Raw genomic sequence first — 20,962 nt, 5'->3', positions numbered from 1 at the left:
AGGACTGGGAGTAAGAGAAATTATATTTTCTTCTTTGTCAAAACCAAATTTAAAAAGTTCATTTGGATTTTACTATACTGTGCTAATTAGTTTTATAGTAAAATACAATGCTAACACCAACTGCAGCAATGATTTATACAGATTTATTAAAAAACTAGAATGCTATTGAAGTTTTGCTATATTTACAATGCTACATTTATATACATGAAAATACCCCTCAATATTAATGATAAAATCTTATGGTTTTAAAGAGGCACATTTCCTCCTAACCCACTCATCTCCATATATTCACAAGCCCCAAGATGAATTTTCATAAGTAATGTTTAGATTTGTGAAAGAAACAATTGAATATCTCCAGTATCTATCTTCCTTCCTTCCTTCCTTTCCAGCTTTGGGAGACACAGAAGCATATAAAATTTCATGCACAGATTAAGGTTTGTAAGACCTGTGATCCACATTCATACTTACCCAATGAGTTGGCTGCAACAGTCAGAAGAATTTGAGCAAAGTAAGGTACTTGTGTCCTAAAGCACTGAATAAAAATGATCCTCTGCAGACTTACACACACACGATATAAGAAATATGTTTCTTAGAAGTAGCATTTTAGGGGTGTCAGGGTTGCTCAGTACATTAAGTGTCTGCCTTCAGCTCAGGTCATGATTCCAGGATCCTGGTATGGAGTCCCATATCACAGGGAGTCTGCTTCTCCCTCTTCCTCTGCCCGCCCCTCCCTTCTGCTCGTGCGTGTGCTCTCTCTCAAAAATAAATATATAAAAGCTTTTTTTAAAAAGCAGCATTTAACTATCCTGTATAACTCTAAGAATGAATCACCAATGAATACTTTTACCCTGCAACTGTTGATCATGATTAACCAATAAAGTTTCCCATCTAGCCAAAAACAACACCCCCCCCCAAAAAAAGAAGAAACAAGATTGAAAATAATATAAGCTTGTGATTGTAAGACAAGAAGGAATTCAAAATATATAAATATCTTGAATGTTAATACACAAAGATAATTAGAAGAGGCTACCTGAACCTACCCATACTATTGAATACCTCTTAAAATTAACATAGCCCTGACTTCATGAGTATCTGAGAGCTTAGCCTGTTCCCAAGAAAGTACTTGAGCCATAATCTTTTATAGCAGAAAAGCAGAGAAATATACTTCAAAGTGGGTACCTATACTTCAATTTGCCAATAGGACTTTGCCTCAGTGACTATGTTAATTTCTCAATTGAACTTTAAAAAATCAATTCTCATTTTTTGACATTGCCGAATGATTTAAAGATTGTAGAATGTGAATACTAATATATCTGAAATGTTTTTAAATAGTCACCTTTTGGATAAAGGTAACCGCACATAGTCTTCTAAGGATTTGTTTTGGTTTCAATGCTTTGAAAAGAAAATATCATGGACCAGTAGGTCTTTCCACACCACTTTCTAAAGCTTCCTTGACTATGAAACTTTAGCCTGATAAGGCCTCGCACCTCTTCCTCATCAGTTTATGCTGCAACATGATGACAACATGGTTTCAAGGGTAATTTCCAATTACACCAGACCTGTAAACTGTGGGTCACTGAGATTATACAAAATTGGATTTGGCTTCCTTTTAAATTTCACATTCATCACATAATCAGGATATGAAGCATCCCACAGAGAGGAGGTGGCATTCAAAGGAACGAGCAGAACGTGTTTAAATAATACACACTACCAAATTTTACAGCTGTCCTTTTATATTCAAATGATATTATGCACACTGTCACGTTAAATCGAAAACATTTTCGATCTAAAAACATACTGTTGAAACAAACGACATAGTGAGAAACAAGACCAAAATCTATTTTTATAAAATATAGTCTATAATTTCAGATACAAAAATGCTACATACAACCATATTTAGATATCTTCTAAATTATAATCTGAGATTTATATTTTTTAAAGTTCTCTCTGATGAATTTCAAATTTAGTATTTTTACAGAATTTAAATCTCTATATTGAATCTTTAGGTTTCTTTTTAAAACTGGAACTGAACAAAAATATAATTCTAAAATAAGATTCCTGACTTCAAAGAACTGTGTCTTCAGATAACCTTTCTTCTTACTTAAATCATTAGGACCAACTTCCTTTAAATTATACTTCCTTTATTTGACTGACCTCTAAGTAGAAAACTTCATGATTTGGACTTCAGTTGGATTTTCTTCTGGTTTTTGGATTTCTTTATGCTATTTTGACATCACTATTATATTTTATCATACCTTCTCCCAAAACAAGTTGCTCATTATGTGCTGCTATCAAGTATGTTACTGAAATATAACCTAAAGGAAGAAATTAAGCTTCTTGCTTCCATTTCCCTTAAGCATCAGTGATCATTTCAATCATAACAATTGCCAGATTTGTACTTTTTATTCTGGATTCCTAATTATATAGGACAATTGAGGGTAATTCAAAAGTGTTTCAGAATCATCTACTGCCAAGATTCTGGGAAATGTCTTTTGCAAAACAGAATGTTAATGCTCTGAGGACTCTATTATATCTGCATCAACATGTCCTGTGCACTTTTATGGAATGAGAAGGTAAAGGGCTCATCATAATTAGTATTGTAATGCCACTATGTGCAGACACTCTGTCAATCAACACATATTGAGAACCAATTTTGTTTTAATTTTTAGTTACATATATTTGTATATTGTTAATTCCTAAAGATAACTAGTAAAAACTCATTATGATCAGTTTGATATATATTTAAGTGTATGGTCTTGTATAGATCTTGTGAAAGTATTGCAGGCCATGAATGTCTGCATCTGAATGATGAGAGGAAATAATGTTTCTTAAGAATTGTCTAAAATGAGCAACAATTCAATAGATGCTTCAGTTCTTAAACACATCTTTATTTTAAACTGAACTGTTGTGGGGAGCTATAAATAAGATTAACTTTTGGTCTGTTTCATAAAATAGCAAGTTTTATTGTGTTATCATGCTTAATATTTTAAAAACTCTTGACCTTACCTCATCTGCAATGACATATTTTGGTATATTAATTTCTTTCTGGCTAAATCAGTAATAGCCAGTTGTAATGACCAGCATGTGCATGCATGCACACACACATACACACACACACAAAGATGACAAAAAAGTAAAAAGGCCTAATAAAGAGCTTATTAATAAACTTCATTACAGAGAGGTGGCCAAGAAGGAAAGCCATGACTCTTTTTTCTATTTTATAAAACAGAGCACAAGTAATATTTTGCAAGGCTATGAATTTTTTTTTCCATTTGTACCATTTTTTTGGTAAAGTAGGACTTATTTTCCTTCCTTCTTTCTTCTTCTATTTTTTTAATTTTTTTTTTTTTGCATAAGCATCTACAAACTCTAAAGGTAGGCAAATAAGAACTATGAGACCAGTGAATTACTTTTAGATACTTCTGCTATGCTAATCAGGTGAGAGAAATCTGGGTTTCATATTAGGAGCCCTTCTAAATGGTTTAATTCCTTTACAGCTACCATTAGCTGTCAGCTTCACCGTGGATATTGTCCATGTGCACTTTGAGGTAGTCATTCCTTGTAAACTTCTTATGGCAAAACTGGCATTCTGCCAGTGGACGATTGGGATTGTGAGTCATCTTGTGTCGGATCAACATTTTCTTTAGGCTAAAAGCCAAGTCACACACCTAGAAAAGATCCAAAGATACCAATTATATTATACTGAAAAATCTGAAGATATGCCAATTTATCATTTATACAATATACATTATGCATATTCCTATTACCAAGTATGTCCTGATGGGCATAAGAGCAGAAATTGCTTGAAATAAATGGAATTTAACATCCCAACTAAAGGGTAAAGAAAATTAATTATAGTTACCAAAAGCCGATGCATTTAATGTGTGTATCCTTTGTACCGTAACCACTCTGTCTTCCCCTCTATTACTGTATTTAAACATGTCTAGAGAAACAACTCCTTGGGAACAATATCTTTCTTCCCATGATGGAGTGTACTGACAATTTCATATTAAACCTCATAAACAAAATCCCTAGATGGCCCAGAGGGCATCTGTCCATATGACATAAATAGTACAAGACACATCTCACCAGTGATCCCTTCAATTTAGTCCTATTTGTGATGTAAAAAATAACACTGCTTTAAGCATCCTAGGTGGAAGTTTATTACCCACAATTCCAATTCTTTATGTCTTATTATATACACTCATTTTACTAAGGCATCTAATATGTTGACTTCATATAAGCTCTGCTACATCGCCACCTGGCCCAACACACATGAACAGTCTAATAATTAAAAATATTGGGGCAGCCCAGGTGGCTCTGTAGTTTAGCACCACCTTCGGCCCAGGGCGTAATCCTGGAGACCCAGTATCCGGTCCCACGTCGGGCTCCCTGCATGAAGCCTGCTTCTCCCTCTGCCTGTGTCTCTGCCTCTCTCTCTCTATCTCTCATGAATAAATAAATAAAATCTTAAAAAATATATATTAAATTAACACAGAAGATGTAAGGTCTTCCTGCCTCAGTACCTTCCCACTTCTCATGATGTAGCTTCCTCTTATTGATTCCTTGGGGAAGCCTATATGATCCGTCTTCCAGAAGTCCTCTGTTAAATGCTTTCATAGTAGCTTTTCCTTTTTCTTTCTTTTTTTTTTATTTTTATTTATTTATGATAGTCACAGAGAGAGAGAGAGAGAGAGAGAGGAGAGAGGCAGAGACACAGGCAGAGAAGCAGGCTCCATGCACCGGGAGCCTGACGTGGGATCCGATCCCGGGTCTCCAGGATTGCGCCCTGGGCCAAAGGCAGGCGCCAAACCGCTGCGCCACCCAGGGATCCCTCCTTTTTCTTTATTACACTTACCTTGAATATAATTAATTATTGGGTGATTTTTTTTATGTCTGTCTCCTTACTAATCTAAGAAACATTAGGGCAAGAGTAGTCATTCCATAAATATCTATTGCCTTAAAGAAAGAAAGATAGATGTTTGATAGATAGGAAAAGTCCTGTGAGCAATGTAGACATACCAAAGCATGTGAAACAACTCCAGAGAAATTGAAGAAGGTACTATAGAGGTTATTTTCAAGTAAAACAAAACAAAACAAAACAAAACAAAAAAAAAAAAAAAAAAAACTTCTACATTTCCAAACGTTTTGTAAGTATAATCAAAATTTGTTACCATAAATAACAAAGAATTATAATGTACCCCCTGTTTTCTATTTACCTGGCTCTTTCTTTAAACTTCATGTAATAAACAACAGATACCAAATTCTTCATTGGCCTCCCATTGAATGTAGATTCAAAATAAATTCCTTGCCATGGTTGAAAGGCCCATCAATTTGCTAACTTCATCTGCCTCCCTTCTTTCTCACTATGCTCTGGCTCTACTTGCCTTCTTACCTCCCCTAATACTCAGGCTCCTTCCCACCTACAGATCTTGATTTATGCTGTTCCCTGAGCCTGGAATGTTCTCTTCTCCATGGCTGACTCCTTCTCATATTTTAGGTTCCTTACAGCTACTTTTTCAGAGACTTCTACCTTAAGTATTCTTTTATGCTTCCCCCCCCCTTTTTAAATTATTCATGGGCTGTATCATAAAATGCAATTAGGTATTTATTCAGGTTTATTTGTTCAATGTCTGTACCCCACAGGAATGTGACTTCTGTGAGCACAGAGGACATAGTGTCTTATTCACTGTCTCATTTCAGTGTTCAGCACAGGGACTAGGTCGAAGGGCTAATATCAGCTTTCATTATGTGCCAGGAACCATTCTTTGCAATTCACAATCATTAACTTGTGCAATCCTCACATCAGTCCTTTTAGGCAGATACTAGTATTATGAACCCCATCTTACAGAAGGAAACTGACACATTGACATCAGTGTCTCAAGCAGGTTTCCCAAGGTCACAGAACTAAGTAGTGGTTTCCAGGACTTAAACCCACGCAGTCTGGGTTCATAGTCTTTACAACCCCAAGGACAGACCATTATTAAAGACTCAAACTTCAAATAAAGAAAGATATGTGAGTTGACATTTGCCTGGCTGACAGCATGTTTTAAGAAATAAAAACCTCTGAAAATATAAAGGAGGTTCTCAGTTCAGCTCACCAGTGCTGAACTCTCAAGTTCAAGTTCATTTACATGGTCACCATGGGGAAATCACAGCAGCAGCAAGCTGGAGAAATGAAAGGAAGTTGAGCAAAACGCTGAAGTCATTGACTTCATTGACAATGACACTGAATTAAGAAGTCGTAGAAGCTCCACATAGGAACTGGGATGAGAACAACCCAAGAGATTGTTGAATGAGGGTCAGGTAGAGGATTAAATGTCAGTAGAAGCAGCTGATGTCACATTTGTGAAAGTGACTACCTACACATCACGTTTTCATGAACTTAAATGGAGCCTGCTTCTCCCTCTGCTTGTGTCTCTGCCTGTCTTTCTCTCTCATGAATAAGTAAATAAAATCTTTTAAAAAAAAAAAAAACTTAAATGTAGTCATTAAGAAATTTGAAACTAATGTTTTGCATAAATCAGTCAAATGCGAGGACATTCATGGTCATTTTAGAATTACTAGAGAACAAGAAAGAATCCAAAGAGTACAACAGGGATGCTTCCTTTTCTTTCTTTCCACCTGCAGTTCTTAGCCAACCCTTCAACCTACTTCAAATTAGTATTAATTCACATGCCAAAGAATAGGAAAATATTTATTCTTTCTCTAAGGCAGCAGTAAACTGATTTTATTTTAAAGTGAAGTGAAACAACACATTTAACAAAGAATCTTGAGAAATAACATTAGAATTCTACACAAAAATCTTCAGTTAATATTTATCAATCACATGCAATGTGCCTGTCACTTCAGTTAGCAACAGAACGACAAAGCATTCTGTCCTGCCCTGTGGAGTCCGGTACTAAAAAGAAATATTTTCAAAAAATAAAAATTAAAAAAAATTAAAAAAGAAAAAAAAAAGAAATATTTTCAATGCCATGAACATAATGCTAGGAGAAGGAACAGATGAGAATGCAATCAAGTCTTCCTGGATGTATGGGTGTTCTCATGTCATAAGGTGGAGAATGATATCCCACGGAGAGGGAAGAGAATGTGCAAAAGTACAGAGGTATGACAAGCAAGGCTCATGTGGGGAACTGAAAACAGTTTACTAAGGCTAAAGAAACATATTATTAGAGCAACAAATTGAAATAAATTTAAATAAGGGAATAACTTGAAAAAGAAGTTAAAATTGAAGCTGGAGCCGAACCTTGATGATCTCGGTAATTATAAGAAGAAACTGGAAGCATCTTCTGCAAGTAGTGGGAATTAATTAAAGGATTCTAAGTAGAGGCTAAAGCTAAAATACCATTTAGTCAGCAAGCTGGAGAATATGAAACTGGAGTCAGCAAGGCCAATACGATTATTCCACTCCAAGACAGAAATAATTTGAATATGAATTAAGATAGTGCTCCTTGATTCATGCTTTTCAAAATATTCACTAAATGTTCTTATCTGCCAGGCAAGGTTCTAGACCTGGGGACACAGCAATTGACAATAAGAAAAAAAAAAACTGTCATCACAGAACCTATAATACATGATAAATAATTAAACAAGCAAATATGTGAGATTTCAGGTGGATGTAAGTGCCATGAAGGAGAAGAATATGGGTGGGGGTTAAGAAAGTAATGGAAATAAGAAAGAGAAGAGTTTGAGCAGAGAACTGAAATTAGTATAGGAGAAGGCCATAAAGGAACCTGTGAAGGGGTCTCAGGCCAGAGAAGCTGCCAAAACAAAACAAAACAAACAAAAAGAAACAAACAAACAAAAGCCCCTACTCATTGGAAATTACTTAGTGTGTCTGAAAAACAGCTAGGAAGTGATGTGGCCAGAGTGAGGTGGACATGGGTGGTGAAGTCACAATGGTTGGGGTAGGAGAATGGGGGTACAGACCTGTAGGGACTTTTAGACCATAGTAAAACTTAGGTTTTCACTCTAAATGGGATGAACAGTCATTAGAGGGTTTAAGCAAATGAGTAAAATATAATACATATACAACCTACACCTAAAATATATAAAATCTGACTCAGGGGTGGGCAGCTTAGGACAGACTGTGAGGAGCAATGGTAGAAGACAGATAAATTAAGAAACTACTGCATTATTGCAGGACACTAAGCTGATTGCTGGGGAGATATGAAAAGTGTTCAGATTCTCAGCTTATTTTAAATGTAGGGCCAATCAGATTTGCTACTGGTTTGGATGTCAGAATGAGAAAAAGAAAGGAGTAAAGGTGGCAATGGAAATTTAGAGAGGAGGGACCCCTGGGTGGCTTAGCGGTTGAGCGCCTGCCTTTGGCTCAGGTTGTGATCCCAGAATCCGGGATCGAGTCCCACATTGGGTTCCCTGCGAGGAGCCTGCTTCTCCCTTTGCCTGTGTCTCTGCCTCTCTTTCTCTCTCAGTCTGTGTCTCTCATGAATAAGTAAATAAACCTTTATTCTCTTTTAAAGGAAATTTAGAGAGGATAATAAGTTTGAGAAATATACAGAATGAAGACTGTCAGGAATTACGGGGACTGAAATGGGGGCTACTTGGCTTTGAATCCTAGAATCCTGAGTTGGCCAGTTGTAAATAGTGGAGAAGAGGCAAGTCACTCAACTTCAGTGAGACTCAGTTGCTTCAGATAGGTGGAAACATCTGGATATCTCTGGGATGTAGTGAGGATCAGAGAAAATATATACAAACTGGATCACTAGATCTTTCTCACAACAGAAGCTCAACTAGATGATGCTGTTGGTCATGGCTTAAGGAAAGGTGTTTGGCATGTGGCTCAGAGCTTTAGTTTGGGTTATTTGGACATGGTGGAGCCCAGAGAGAGATGTATAGAGATGTATACATAGCTATAGAGAGATGTATAGGGATCATGTTCAGTGACTGACAATACTGGGGGAGATACTGATTTCAATCTAGAACACAGGAGAGATGTGTGACAGGCAGCTCAAAAAATTTGCCTCAAAAAATTTCAGAAGAAAGATCTAGGCAGGAGAAAGAGAGATCTGGAAGTCATCACCATAGGGATAAGAGCAAAGATATTTGAAGTTCAATAGCTATGGCATGCCGGGGGAGCTTCATGGCATGGTCATCCCATGACCAGGCCTAAGAGCCTAGTGTTAATGAATGAAGTGGCGTTTGAGCAAAATTGTAAAGAACCAAGATTAACATACATCAGTTTTTTCTTTACAATTTTGCTCATGCCACTCAAGTGCAACTCAAATGTCATGTGTATGCATCTGTGTGTGTGCATGCACGTGAGTGTTCATGTGTGTGTGTGTGTGTGTGTGTGTGTGTGTGTAAATGCTAGGCAGTGGGAACAAGGGATGCAGAGGAAGTAGTGTATGAAACCACACAGAACAAGGGACAGAGATGCAGATCAGCACCACTGATTCAGGAAACAGACTCCTTCTCTGACCACTTACAAAAGACAATTGTCACCAAAGGCTCTACTCATTGATCTCCGAAGAGAACCAAAATCCTTCACTGCTTGAACATTAGAAGCAGTAAGTGCCACAGGAGCTGACCTGGACCAGATCCAGGCCTTATCTCAACTGAGCGCCCACAGACTGACTTCGAGTTTGGTTGGTTAACTTCCTGTAGCCTTATGTTTTCTTGTTTTTGGTGTGTTTGGCTTGTCTTCTGTCCTGCTTTGTGTGCTGTGTAAGAAGCCAATTTTAATCACATAGTAAATTGTCCCTGGATCTGGAATCCTGAACCTGCTTTATAATTGTGATTTAACTTGGCTTTATCAACAAGCACATGAGAAAATGCTCCGCATCACTTGCCATCAGGGAAATACAAATCAAAACCACAATGAGATACCACCTCACACCAGTGAGAATGGGGAAAATTAACAAGGCAGGAAACCACAAATGTTGGAGAGGATGTGGAGAAAGGGGAACCCTCTTGCACTGTTGGTGGGAATGTGAACTGGTGTAGCCACTCTGGAAAACTGTGTGGAGGTTCCTCAAAGAGTTAAAAATAGACCTGCCCTACGACCCAGCAATTGCACTGCTGGGGAATTACCCCAAAGATACAGATGCAATGAAACACTGGGACACCTGCACCCTGATGTTTATAGCAGCAATGTCCACAATAGCCAAACTGTGGAAGGAGCCTCAGTGTCCACCGAAAGATGAATGGATAAAGAAGTTGTGGTTTATGTATACAATGGAATATTACTCAGCCATTAGAAATGACAAATACACACCATTTGCTTTGACATGGATGGAACTGGAGGGTATTATGCTGAGTGAAATAAGTCAATCGGAGAAGGACAAACATTATATGGTCTCATTCATTTGGGGAATATAAAAAATAGTGAAAGGGAATAAAGGGGAAAGGAGAAAAAATGAGTGGGAAATATCAGAAAGGGAGACAGAACATGAGAGACTCCTAACTCTGGGAAACGAACTAGGGGTGGTGGGCAGGGGTGGGGGTGACTGAGTGGCGGGCACGGAGGTGGGCACTTGACGGGATGAGCACTGGGTGTTATTCTGTATGTTGACAAATTGAACACCAATAAAAAGTAAATTTATTAAAAAAATAACTTGGCTTTATGATTGAATAGAGCTGACACTGGAAGGACACACCTCGTGTTTGTGCCTTCATAGCATATTGATGGCAGCCAACAAATCAGATAACTTAGATGAAATGGACATGTTCTTAGAGGCACACAAATAACCAAAACTGATTCAAGAAGAAATAGAAAAATTCCAGAGACCGTAACAACTAAAGAGATTATGTCAAGGAAAAAACTTCCCAACAAAGAAAAGCCTGAAACCAGAGAGTTTCACTGATAAATTCCACCATTTAAAGATGAATTAACACTAATCCCCTCAAATTTTCCCAAAAAATAGAAGAGGAAACACTTCCTAATTTATTCTGTGAAGGCAACATTACATTAATAACAAAGCCAGACAAACATATTATAAGAAAACTATATAGGTCAATATTCCTTTTGAATACAGATGCAAAAATCTTCAAACAAAAAACAAAAACTTTTGTTCTAAAGTATATTAAAAGGATTATAAGTCATGACCAAATGATATTTATCCAGACTGCAATGGTAATTTCACATTATAAAATCAAACAATGTAATATAGTGGAATAATAAAACAAAAGATTAAAAAAAAGATCATCGGAGTTAATGAAGCAAAACCTTTGACAAAATTCAATAGCCCTGTTTTGATAAAAATACTCAGAAAACTAGGATAGAAGGGAACTTCCTTAACATAATAAAGGATATTTATGAAAAACTCACACATAACATCACATTGAATGGTGAAAGATAGAAAAGTAATGCAAAGAATGGACCTCAACTTCACACTATATACAAAAACTAACTTAAAGTAGGTCAAAGACCTAAATGTAAGAGTTAAAACTATCAAACTTAGAAAAAAACCATGAGAGTAAATCTTCATGACCTTAAAATTGGCAATTCTTAGATCTGACACCAAAAGTATGCTGAGAAAAAGAAAGAAAAAACAGATAAATTGGATGTCAACATTGAAAAGTTTTTTTTAAGATGTTATTTTTTTTAAATAATCTTTGCATCCAACATAGGTGCTCAAACTCACAACCCCCAAACCAAGAGTTTCATGCTCTACTGACTAAGCCAGCCAGGTGCCCTTAACATTGAAAAGTTTTGTGCATCAGAGGATATTATTTAAAAAGGGAAAAGACAACTTATGGAATGTAAGAAGATATTTGTATATCATATATCTGGTAAGAGTCTAGTATCTAGAATTAACAAAGTACTCTTAACATTCAATCATTTACAATAGCAATGAAACAAAAGACAAATATAACAACAAAACAAAAGACAAACAACGAAATTTTAAAATGGGAAGAGGTGTTGAACAGACATTTCTCCAGAGAAGATACAAATACCAACAAGCAAGTACATAGAAAGATGCTCAATATTATTAATCCTTTGGGAACTTTAAATCAAAACTACAAGGAGATATCATTTCACTCGCCCTAAGGTGACTATAATTTTAAAAAGCAGAACATTACAAGCATTGACAAAGATGTGAAAAAACTGGCAGTTGCAGGCACTCCTGGCCGGAATATAAAATGGTGCAGCTATTATGAAAAATAGTAAAGCAATTCCTTGAAAAGTCATCACCATATGACACAAGCAATTCTACTCCTCGGGATATACCTCAAAGAATTTAAAATAGGTACTTAAATACTTGTATGCACCTGTTAGTCTCAAAGCAATTCACAATAGCCAAAAGGGAGAAACAACCCAAATGTTCATCAATAATGAATAAACAAATTGTGGTATATCCATACAACAGAATATCATTCAGCCAAAGAGGAATGATGTATTGACACATGCTACAATGTAGATAAACCTTAAAAACATTATGCTAAGTAAAAGGACCTAGTCACAAAGGTCACATATTGTATGATTCATTTACATGAAATATCCAGAATAGGTAAATCTGTAGAAATGAAAGAAGATTAGTATTGTCAGGATCTGTGTAGAGTAGGGAATGATTCCTTAATTGGCATGGGATTTTATTTGGGAATATTAATGTCTGGACATGAGATAAGGATATGGTTGCACATTGTAAATGTACTCCATGCCAATGAACTGTTCACTTTATTTTTTAAGATTTTATTTATTTATTTATTTATTTATTTATTTATTTATTTATTTGAGAGAGAAGGAGAGAGAGAGAAAAAGAGAGAGAGAATGCACAGGCATGTGAGCACAAACATGGGGAGGGGCAGAGGGAGAAGCAGACTACTCTATTCAGGAGCCCAATGTAGGACTCGATCCCAGGACCCTGGCATCATGACCCGAGCCGAAGGCAGATCCTTAACTGACTGAGCCACCAGGTGCCCCTGCATTGTTCACTTTACAATGATTGATGTTATGTGAATTTCATCTCAAAAAAAATCATTACCTTGGGAGTGTGAAGAACACATATATTGGAGATGGACTGTAATAAAACACAGGGAGGGTGCAGGCTGCGCACTGCTAGTGGGAGTAGAAACTGAGAGGAAATAATGGAGTTGAATGTTATTTAGGAAGGAGAAATACTGGGGGGTGGGTGAGAAAGGCTGACTTCTATCCAGAATGAGTAAATTAAGAGCATAAAATTTTGGAACAAAGACAGCCAGTTCTCTACCGAGCAGGCTGCATTTCAGGGAGGTTTTGAAGGCATTAAATTAAAAGCTCTACTCAATGGACCAGTTTGAGCCATAGATAAGGATCAGAGAGTTCTGAAAATGTGACAGAAATAAATGAGATAGAAGTAAATAGAAAAAAATTGGGCAGCCTGGATGCCTCAGTGGTTTAAGCGCGGCCATCAGCCCAGGGTGTGATCCTGGGGTCTCAGGATCCAGTCCCACATCAGGCTCCCTGCATGGAGCCTGCTTCTCTCTCTGCTGTGTCTCTACCTTTCTCTCTCTCTCTCTCTCTCTCTCTTTCTCTCTCTGTCTCTCATGAATAAATAAATAAAATATTAAAAAAAAAAGAAAAAATCATGCCTGTAACATTAGAGGTTTTTTCAGGATTTTTTTTTGTTTTAGTTTTTGTTTTTTTAAAATAACATTATGGTCCACTTAAGCTTAGGAAGTAGTCAACAAAAATATTTAGCATAAATGAAAGTTGAGTTGAATGTGATGGTAGGAAGGTGTCCATACACAGTTCATATTATTTTCTATCTCCCGTCAGTTATTTGTGTAGCTGTACAATTAAGTGATCTAAACAGGTTCTGTCTATAATAAAAAAAATGTTTCCAATAAAAGCACCAATGAATTAAACCAACAAATTATTAAGCTGGGGCTCGCTCTACCTCCAGTTCAGGATAGAGCTCTACATGTGTACATTTCTTTCTCCACAAGTACTTCTTGCCTTAAAGAAGTTCACTGTTCATACAGGTATTTTTATGAGTAGGCTCACTGGGAGTACATTGTTGCCTTAACCTTACCACCAAAGTTTCATGGAAGGACAAGGAAAACATCTCGTGTATGTGAGTTTCCTTTCATGTGGATTGCTTACCCCATACCTTTTCCGTTGGGATATGCCAATGGGACTAAGTACTGAGTTTCCCTCTACATTTTAAAGAGAATTCTATACTATGCAATTTCACACACTACAACTTTAATGTTTCTTCTTCTGCTGAACTACATTAATACTCTTTTTGCTATTTTTGTGTTAGAAATAATGTTTTCCCTAAAGCTGTGTCAATCTTCTGTCAACTGTCAATCTTACACAGAATTGTGACACTGTTCATCAAGAAACCAATTCTTTCCTTAATTAATTAACACTCAGATTGATTTTACTGACAGTGGTTGTATTTTTCCTTTCATAAATAGTGTAAACTATGTTGATAATTTCATTTCAATTCAAATGTCACAAGCAGAAAATCTAAACAATTAGCAATATTTTTTAAACAAAGGAGTTTGTTTATGTTTTAGAAATTCATGGTTAGGCTATAACAAAATAAATAATAGCTCTGATCAATTACATCTCTGGTTTAGCTGTCAGTAACCTGTCAAAGATTTGGGTGGACACATGAAAGCTGCCTTGAGTCGTCACGCACTTACACCTTGTGAGAACATCACAATTACATTAAAGAAGGTTGCAAGCATGCCCTAAAAAAATTCTGTTTATTTGCTGCAGTAAACTAGGATGAACAGAATTACTACAAAGTGGTTACATGGATTACACAATCAAAGGATATAAGCAGCACAAGGCATTAATAGAATGACCAGCACTGCAAAACACACACACATTCATATATATACACATAGTTGCACAGACCCAGACACACCCGCTACACACACATCTGTTACTGGAAGACACTGGGGAAAGAAAAGAGAAACCAAACTCACATCACACTGAAAAGGTTTTTCTCCGGTATGCGTCCTCTTGTGCTCATCCAGGCCTCGCTTCTGGCTGAAGGCTTTGCTGCACTCGGAGCACTTGTATGGCTTCTCCTGCAGTCAACGAAAAGAGATCGCCATGAATCTGGGTGAACTGAGAGCCCTCCTCACTAAGGTATACGCGTGGGGATATTTTACCGAGCTTCTGTAGGGTGCCGCAGCCAATCCAGAGCAGTGCCATGAGTTATTTTCTTTTAAGTTTTCAGGAGAAACAGCAACACTCAGTGTCCGCCTGACAAACTGAACCACTTGCTCGTGGTAGTTCATAGTTCCAACATGTACTGTAGTTCTCTTATTTTTTATTTTATTTTTATTTGTTGATTTGAGAGAGAGAGACTGAGACAGACAAAGAGCAAGGGAGTGGGAGAGTATAAGCAGGAGGAAAAGCAGAGGGAGAGGGAAAAGCAGGCTGCCCGCAGAGCAGGGAGCCTGATTTGGGGCTCCATCTCAAAACCCTGGGATAGTGACTGAGCCAAAGGCAGACACCTAACCTGTTGGGCCCCTAACCAGGCACCTTGCAGTTCTTTTAACTAAGTCATACCTTAGCAAAGCTAGGTTGTGAATGACTGACATGATCTAACTACTAAAAGAACTGAACTCTAGGTTTTCTTTTGGTCTTGGTGGGCCACAAAAATTTACTGACACTAAGAGGGCATCACGGACTAAGAGAGTTTGGGATCCCTGATCTAGATGGTGCAAACTGCTTACTATCTCAGAGAACGAAAACTTCAGAACAACATTTCCATCAGATATTGGGGATATGTATAAAAAGCAATACAGCTCAACTGTGATTTAAGATTTTCATCTCTATTGCCCAATCTTTCTATCCTATGTAGAATGTTCTTTTCTAAAATCTAAACTACTTTCTTAAATGAAGCATATTTATAAATTGTTTGTCACAGACTCTTAAGGAAAAAGAAAAAATTCCTACAGAAAGAAAAACTGTCCACATTCCCTAGCCACCTTTGATACTAGGTACTTACATTACCATCCTTTTCACTTGGAAAGAATTGCAAAATAAATTAAAATTGTTTAAAAAAAATTGTTCCACTAAAACACCTCCTCAAAACAAACAAACAAAAACAAACAAACCCAGCTGGCCATTACTAAACAGTGCATAAATAAAAAGATTTGGGGAAAATTAAACTATTTGTTTAAAGTAAACTTGCAGTAAAATTTTTTCCAGATACATCTTCAAAAATGTTATAGTTTTTTTAGATTGAGATAGTGTGTATTTAATTTCCTGTTATGTAGATAAATTCCATGCATATTTTCTCCTTAGTATTTAAGAGTATTACAAAAATTTCCAGACCTACAAAATCAAACTGACATGTGTGTGCCTACCAACTAGGTCTTAAGGAATCAAACATGCCCAGTACAGGTGTGACTTTCAACACACCCCCACCCCCACTCCCTAAGTGCAGTACCTCAGCACCTCGTCTGTATACATCCCAGAGGTGACCACTAGTGCTGGGAATGGAGTTTATCATTCCCTGGCTTTTCTCTATATTTTTGCTGCCCATGTATGGAAGGATCTCTAAGTAAGACATAATATTATGTTGCCTTTTAAACCTATTTAAATAGTGTCATACTGTATGCAAACTTTGTGAGTTTTTTTGAAATTGATGTATTTTTGCTCAACATTATCTTTTGAGCTTCTAGCCCTCAATTTCATTTTGTGAACACATGTAGTTTCTACTCATTCATTGTTAATACCATATCATATTACATTCAACGGCTATACCCCAATCTGCTTATATATAGTATCCAGTGATGGGTAGTTCATGTTTTTCAATTTTTCACTCTTACAAATAATGTTGCTTTGGTTTTTTTGTACACTGTATACTTGAATGCAGGTAGGTGTAATTTCTGTGGCATGTGTATCTAGAAGTGGGATTGCAACTTCAACTCTTCTAGGAATGGCCAAACTCTACAAAGTGGATAAGCACTTTTACACTCCAACATCCAGTACATTCTTATAATTCTATCACTGTATTTTACCAATTTTGAGACTTATGAGGGACATGATGAGTGTATACAAGTTTAAAATAATTATGTTCCTAGAAAATAGGACCTTTTATGAATTTGAAGTGATCTTCTTTATCTGTAATAATTCTTTTTTATTTTAAAATTAATTTAGTCTTCATATAGCTATAAAAGCTTTTTAAATTTGCCAGGGGTGGGGAAATAAGGGAGATGTTGATCAAAGGGCAGAAGACAAGCATCCTCTGGAGAGCTAATGCACAGCATTGTGATTTATAGTGAACAACACTGTAGTATTATTTCACAGGTGCTACGAGACTAGATCTTAAATGTTCTCAACATACACGTGCACATACACACAGTCATAAAGGTAATTATATAACATGATGGAAATTTAGATAACACTATGGTGGTAATCATATTGCAATATATAAATGTATCAAATAAATAAATACCTTGCACTTTAAATGTATATAATGTTATATGCCAATTATACCTTAGTTTAAAAGAAGGAAGAAAAAAATAAATAAAATAAGCATTTGCCTGGTATATTCATATTTGTACTTTTAAACAGTCTATTCTTAGGTATGAGGAGTATCCCCATAAAAAGTACCCCAACTGGATTTTCTTAACCTTCCCTTATATCACCTTTTTAAAAGACAAGTCTGCTTCTTAATATTCATTGCTATTTATTATAGTTTAATGACCATTATGATATACTAATATATTTATCTATTAATATTTGTTATTAATTATATATTTAATATATATATTTAAAAACATATGTGAATATACTTCATCATTTTATTTTGGGCATTGCTTTTTATCTTGCTTCTCATTTCCCCCCCCTATATTTTCTTACATGTTTTGGATTAATGATTTTCCCCTTGTATCATCATAGAAGTTATGAATACTATTTCTATCCCCTTAGTGGTTATCCTTAACAGTTCTATCACGTACATTGAACACAATCTAAAGTTTATCTGTATGTTTTCCCTCCTACTGAATAACGAGTCCTGCAGAATGCTCCTGTCTCACATGTTATGTGTAAGTTTTTTATTTGTGTCTTGGCTTTAAAGCTTGATATGGAATCATTATTATTTAACACATGAGTATGGTTTAGTTTTATACATTCTTAATGATTACTTGACTTTTCATGCTTTCTGACCTTCAGAGGACCTGATGATGGTAAATTCTTCTTTTACATTTGATTGAAAATGACTTTATTTCTCATTTGTTATTAAGTGAAAATTTACAAATCCAATTAGATGTATAACAGACTATTTTTCACATCTCTTAGCTATTTCCATCTCTCTGTATTGCACCATTTGCAAACTCTTTAGAATCAGCTATCAATTACCTTCAGGTAGGAACCTGTTAATCGGATCATTTGAGTTTTTAATTTCCATTAATATTTTAAGCTTTTGTAAGTTTTTATTTGGTTCTTTTCAATTATGCTTAATTTTTGATAAAATCTTATTTTTTACTCATGTTGCTTAGGGCTATTTAAAAAATATGCTAGACATTTATATAATTTACCTCATCTGATAAATCATTGTCTTAAGTTTTTTTGAAATCTAATTCTGCTATTTGTGGTTTCTCCTGTCTCCTGCTCATGGCTCTTGTTTCTTTGGAGTTATGGGCTCATGTTTGGTGGTCTTTATCTGTTAAAATCCGGTGACCCTTAGGTTGAGGGTATGTCCCTCCGGACAGCATTTGTGTTTGCTTCTGCCAGGCATTCTGGGATGCTATCAATCAAAGGCCATTTTAAGTTTATTTCTTGCTATAGGGTTTTCTGGTCAGGGAAGTATTTTAGGTCTGAACTCTAAACACACTTGAGGGAAAGACTGTGGTTACAAACTCGAAGGAGAACTCTTTCTCTCTAGCCAGCAATTACTCTGAGACAGTTCAATGTCCTAAGCATCTCTGTCTGCCAAAGGCAGATTATTTCCAGTCCCTGATTTCATTTTGAGTATCACTTTTCTAGGGTCCCAGCACTGTGGTTGGATGTGGTTCCATCTTGTCCTATAACCTAAATCCAGAGCTTGCCTCCCTTTCCATCACCACTGAAAACCAAATCTTGAATTTACGGATACTGGCAAACACACTGAAGGTGTTCTCATTCTCAACTTGACCTTATCACTCTGGCCTTCAGATTCAGTTTGCTTTGTTGGATTCTGGGGATTATTGTTACTTTTTTTCCCCACAAGTCCAGCATGGATGTGTTTTGTATAGGATCTCTGTATTTTAAAGGACTGTTCAAAGTAATAGAAAAACACTGCATTTTCTTGGCAGTCCAAAAAATAGGATGTTTACTGCTTTTTTCATCTAGTCTAAATCAACAAAATCTCTTTTCACATATCACATGACCTTCGGTGCCTATTATTTCTTCAAATATTGCCCAGTTAAAACAAACAAACAAACAAACAAACAAACAAACAAACAACTTGAAAATGTAGTTGTAGGTATTTAAATCAGAAATTTCTTGGAGTTGCTGGGACTTTTATTATATCCAAATGTTTACTTAAACTTGTATTTTAAAAACATATAAGGATATATCAATATGATGTATATGAAAAGGAAAAAGGGAAGGTTTTCTCCCTACAATCTATCTATAAAACAAGATCTTGCGAAGAAGTAAATCACCATGGCAGCTGCAGTGACAGCTAAGTGTCTGGCAGAGAACAACCGAAGACAAGACCAAGTATCTGGATGACTTCCTAAGAGAATGATAGAAGTTTCCAGGAACAAAAGGCAATGAGAAACACGGTCTGTGCATCACTGATTAAGAACACCCCTCTAATTCCTAAATTTCTTCTTAGCAGGTACTGTCTAGGTAGGCATCCTACAGTGCCCCATGGATACTAAGAAAGGTTCTGAGCCAGTGTATGGGGAATCTGGCAAAAGGATAAGGGTTTTATAGTTATCACAAGTTTTCAAAAACCCAAAAGTGTATTATGCACTGGCTTGGATTGAATAAATAATGTTTTACACACACATTCACCCACTCATATATTGATATTTTTCAAATGTTTATAAATACTATTGGTGATTATTTCAATACACTTTATTTACAAATGTCACTGAAATTTTATTACCTTCACTTATTTATTTTCTCTTATAAAAGACATTAAAAGTACAACTATCAAGTGTTTCTATGTGTGTGTTGGCAGGAAAAATGGGGTTTCAATTTTTCCTGCCAACAGGAATTGAATTCCAATTCATTGAATTTCCAATTCAATAAGTTTGAGAATTATAGTTGTAAAAGGGACTCATTTAATGGAAGTAGTTCTCTCTTTGCCTGGATGTAAAAGGGACTCATTTAGTGAAGTAGTTTTCTCTTTGCCTGGACTTTTTATCAAGAACCATTTGAAGCTGAGGATTCCGTGGGGTTTTACCCTAAGATTATCAGTTCACATAGGGCTCTACAATCACACTTCTATGTCAGTCTAGAAAGAAAGGTCCTCTGAGTCCTTTAGGCTATAGCAAAGTACAGTAAGAAGCCATGTTTGCCTTTCATGTCTGTCCATCTCTCTTATCCCTAAATCTTAAACAATATACAATTTTCTTGAAGATATTGCAAGGAAGGATATAATTTCTGACAGATTTGGTCACAATGCCATATAGTGCTCCTTGAAAAGAACTTTAATGTACACCCTTGAAAAGATTTCAGGTTTTTTTAAAGATAATATTTATTTATTTAGAGAAAGAATGCACATGCATGAGTGAGTGGGGGGAGGGATAGAGGAAGGGGGAGAGAGAATCCCAAGCAGATTCTTCACTGAGCATGGAACCCTGAGATCACTACCTGAGCTGAAATCAAGAGTCGGATGCCTAACTGACTGAGCCACCCAGGCATCCCTGAAAAGACTCCAATTTATAGTGAATGGCACCAAAGCATGTGTTAGAGAAAATTCCTGTTCCAGTAAACAGTTTGTATACTGGAAACAAAGCCAGAAGATCACAGGTCACTCATCTCAAATTTAAGAAAACCAAATTAATTGAAATAGGAAGAAAAAAAGTATATTTTATTTTTCAGAAA

General features: G+C 36.2%; 1 protein-coding gene across 9 annotated transcripts in view; it reads right to left on the bottom strand.

Annotated features, from left to right (window-relative positions):
- Positions 1–1,715: 1,715 nt before the first annotated feature.
- The window catches only part of PRDM5 (PR/SET domain 5), a 200,146-nt gene continuing 180,899 nt past the window's right edge, over positions 1,716–20,962 (bottom strand). For 8 of the 9 annotated variants that reach the window (XM_035702131.2, XM_035702130.2, XM_049097195.1 and 5 more), the window contains 2 exons: positions 14,887–14,991; positions 1,716–3,668 (listed from right to left, as the gene is read on the bottom strand). In XM_035702131.2, coding sequence (XP_035558024.1) covers positions 3,644–3,668; positions 14,887–14,991 — 130 coding nt within the window. In that variant the 3' untranslated portion in view covers positions 1,716–3,643. Of the gene's footprint in view, positions 3,669–14,886; positions 14,992–20,962 lie in introns of those variants that run through there. The other variant, XM_025420491.3, reaches the window with a different exon arrangement.

Source organism: Canis lupus, chromosome 19 (assembly GCF_003254725.2).
Source record: "Canis lupus dingo isolate Sandy chromosome 19, ASM325472v2, whole genome shotgun sequence".
Taxonomy (NCBI): domain Eukaryota; kingdom Metazoa; phylum Chordata; class Mammalia; order Carnivora; family Canidae; genus Canis; species Canis lupus.
This window is presented reverse-complemented; position numbering and strand designations above follow the sequence as displayed.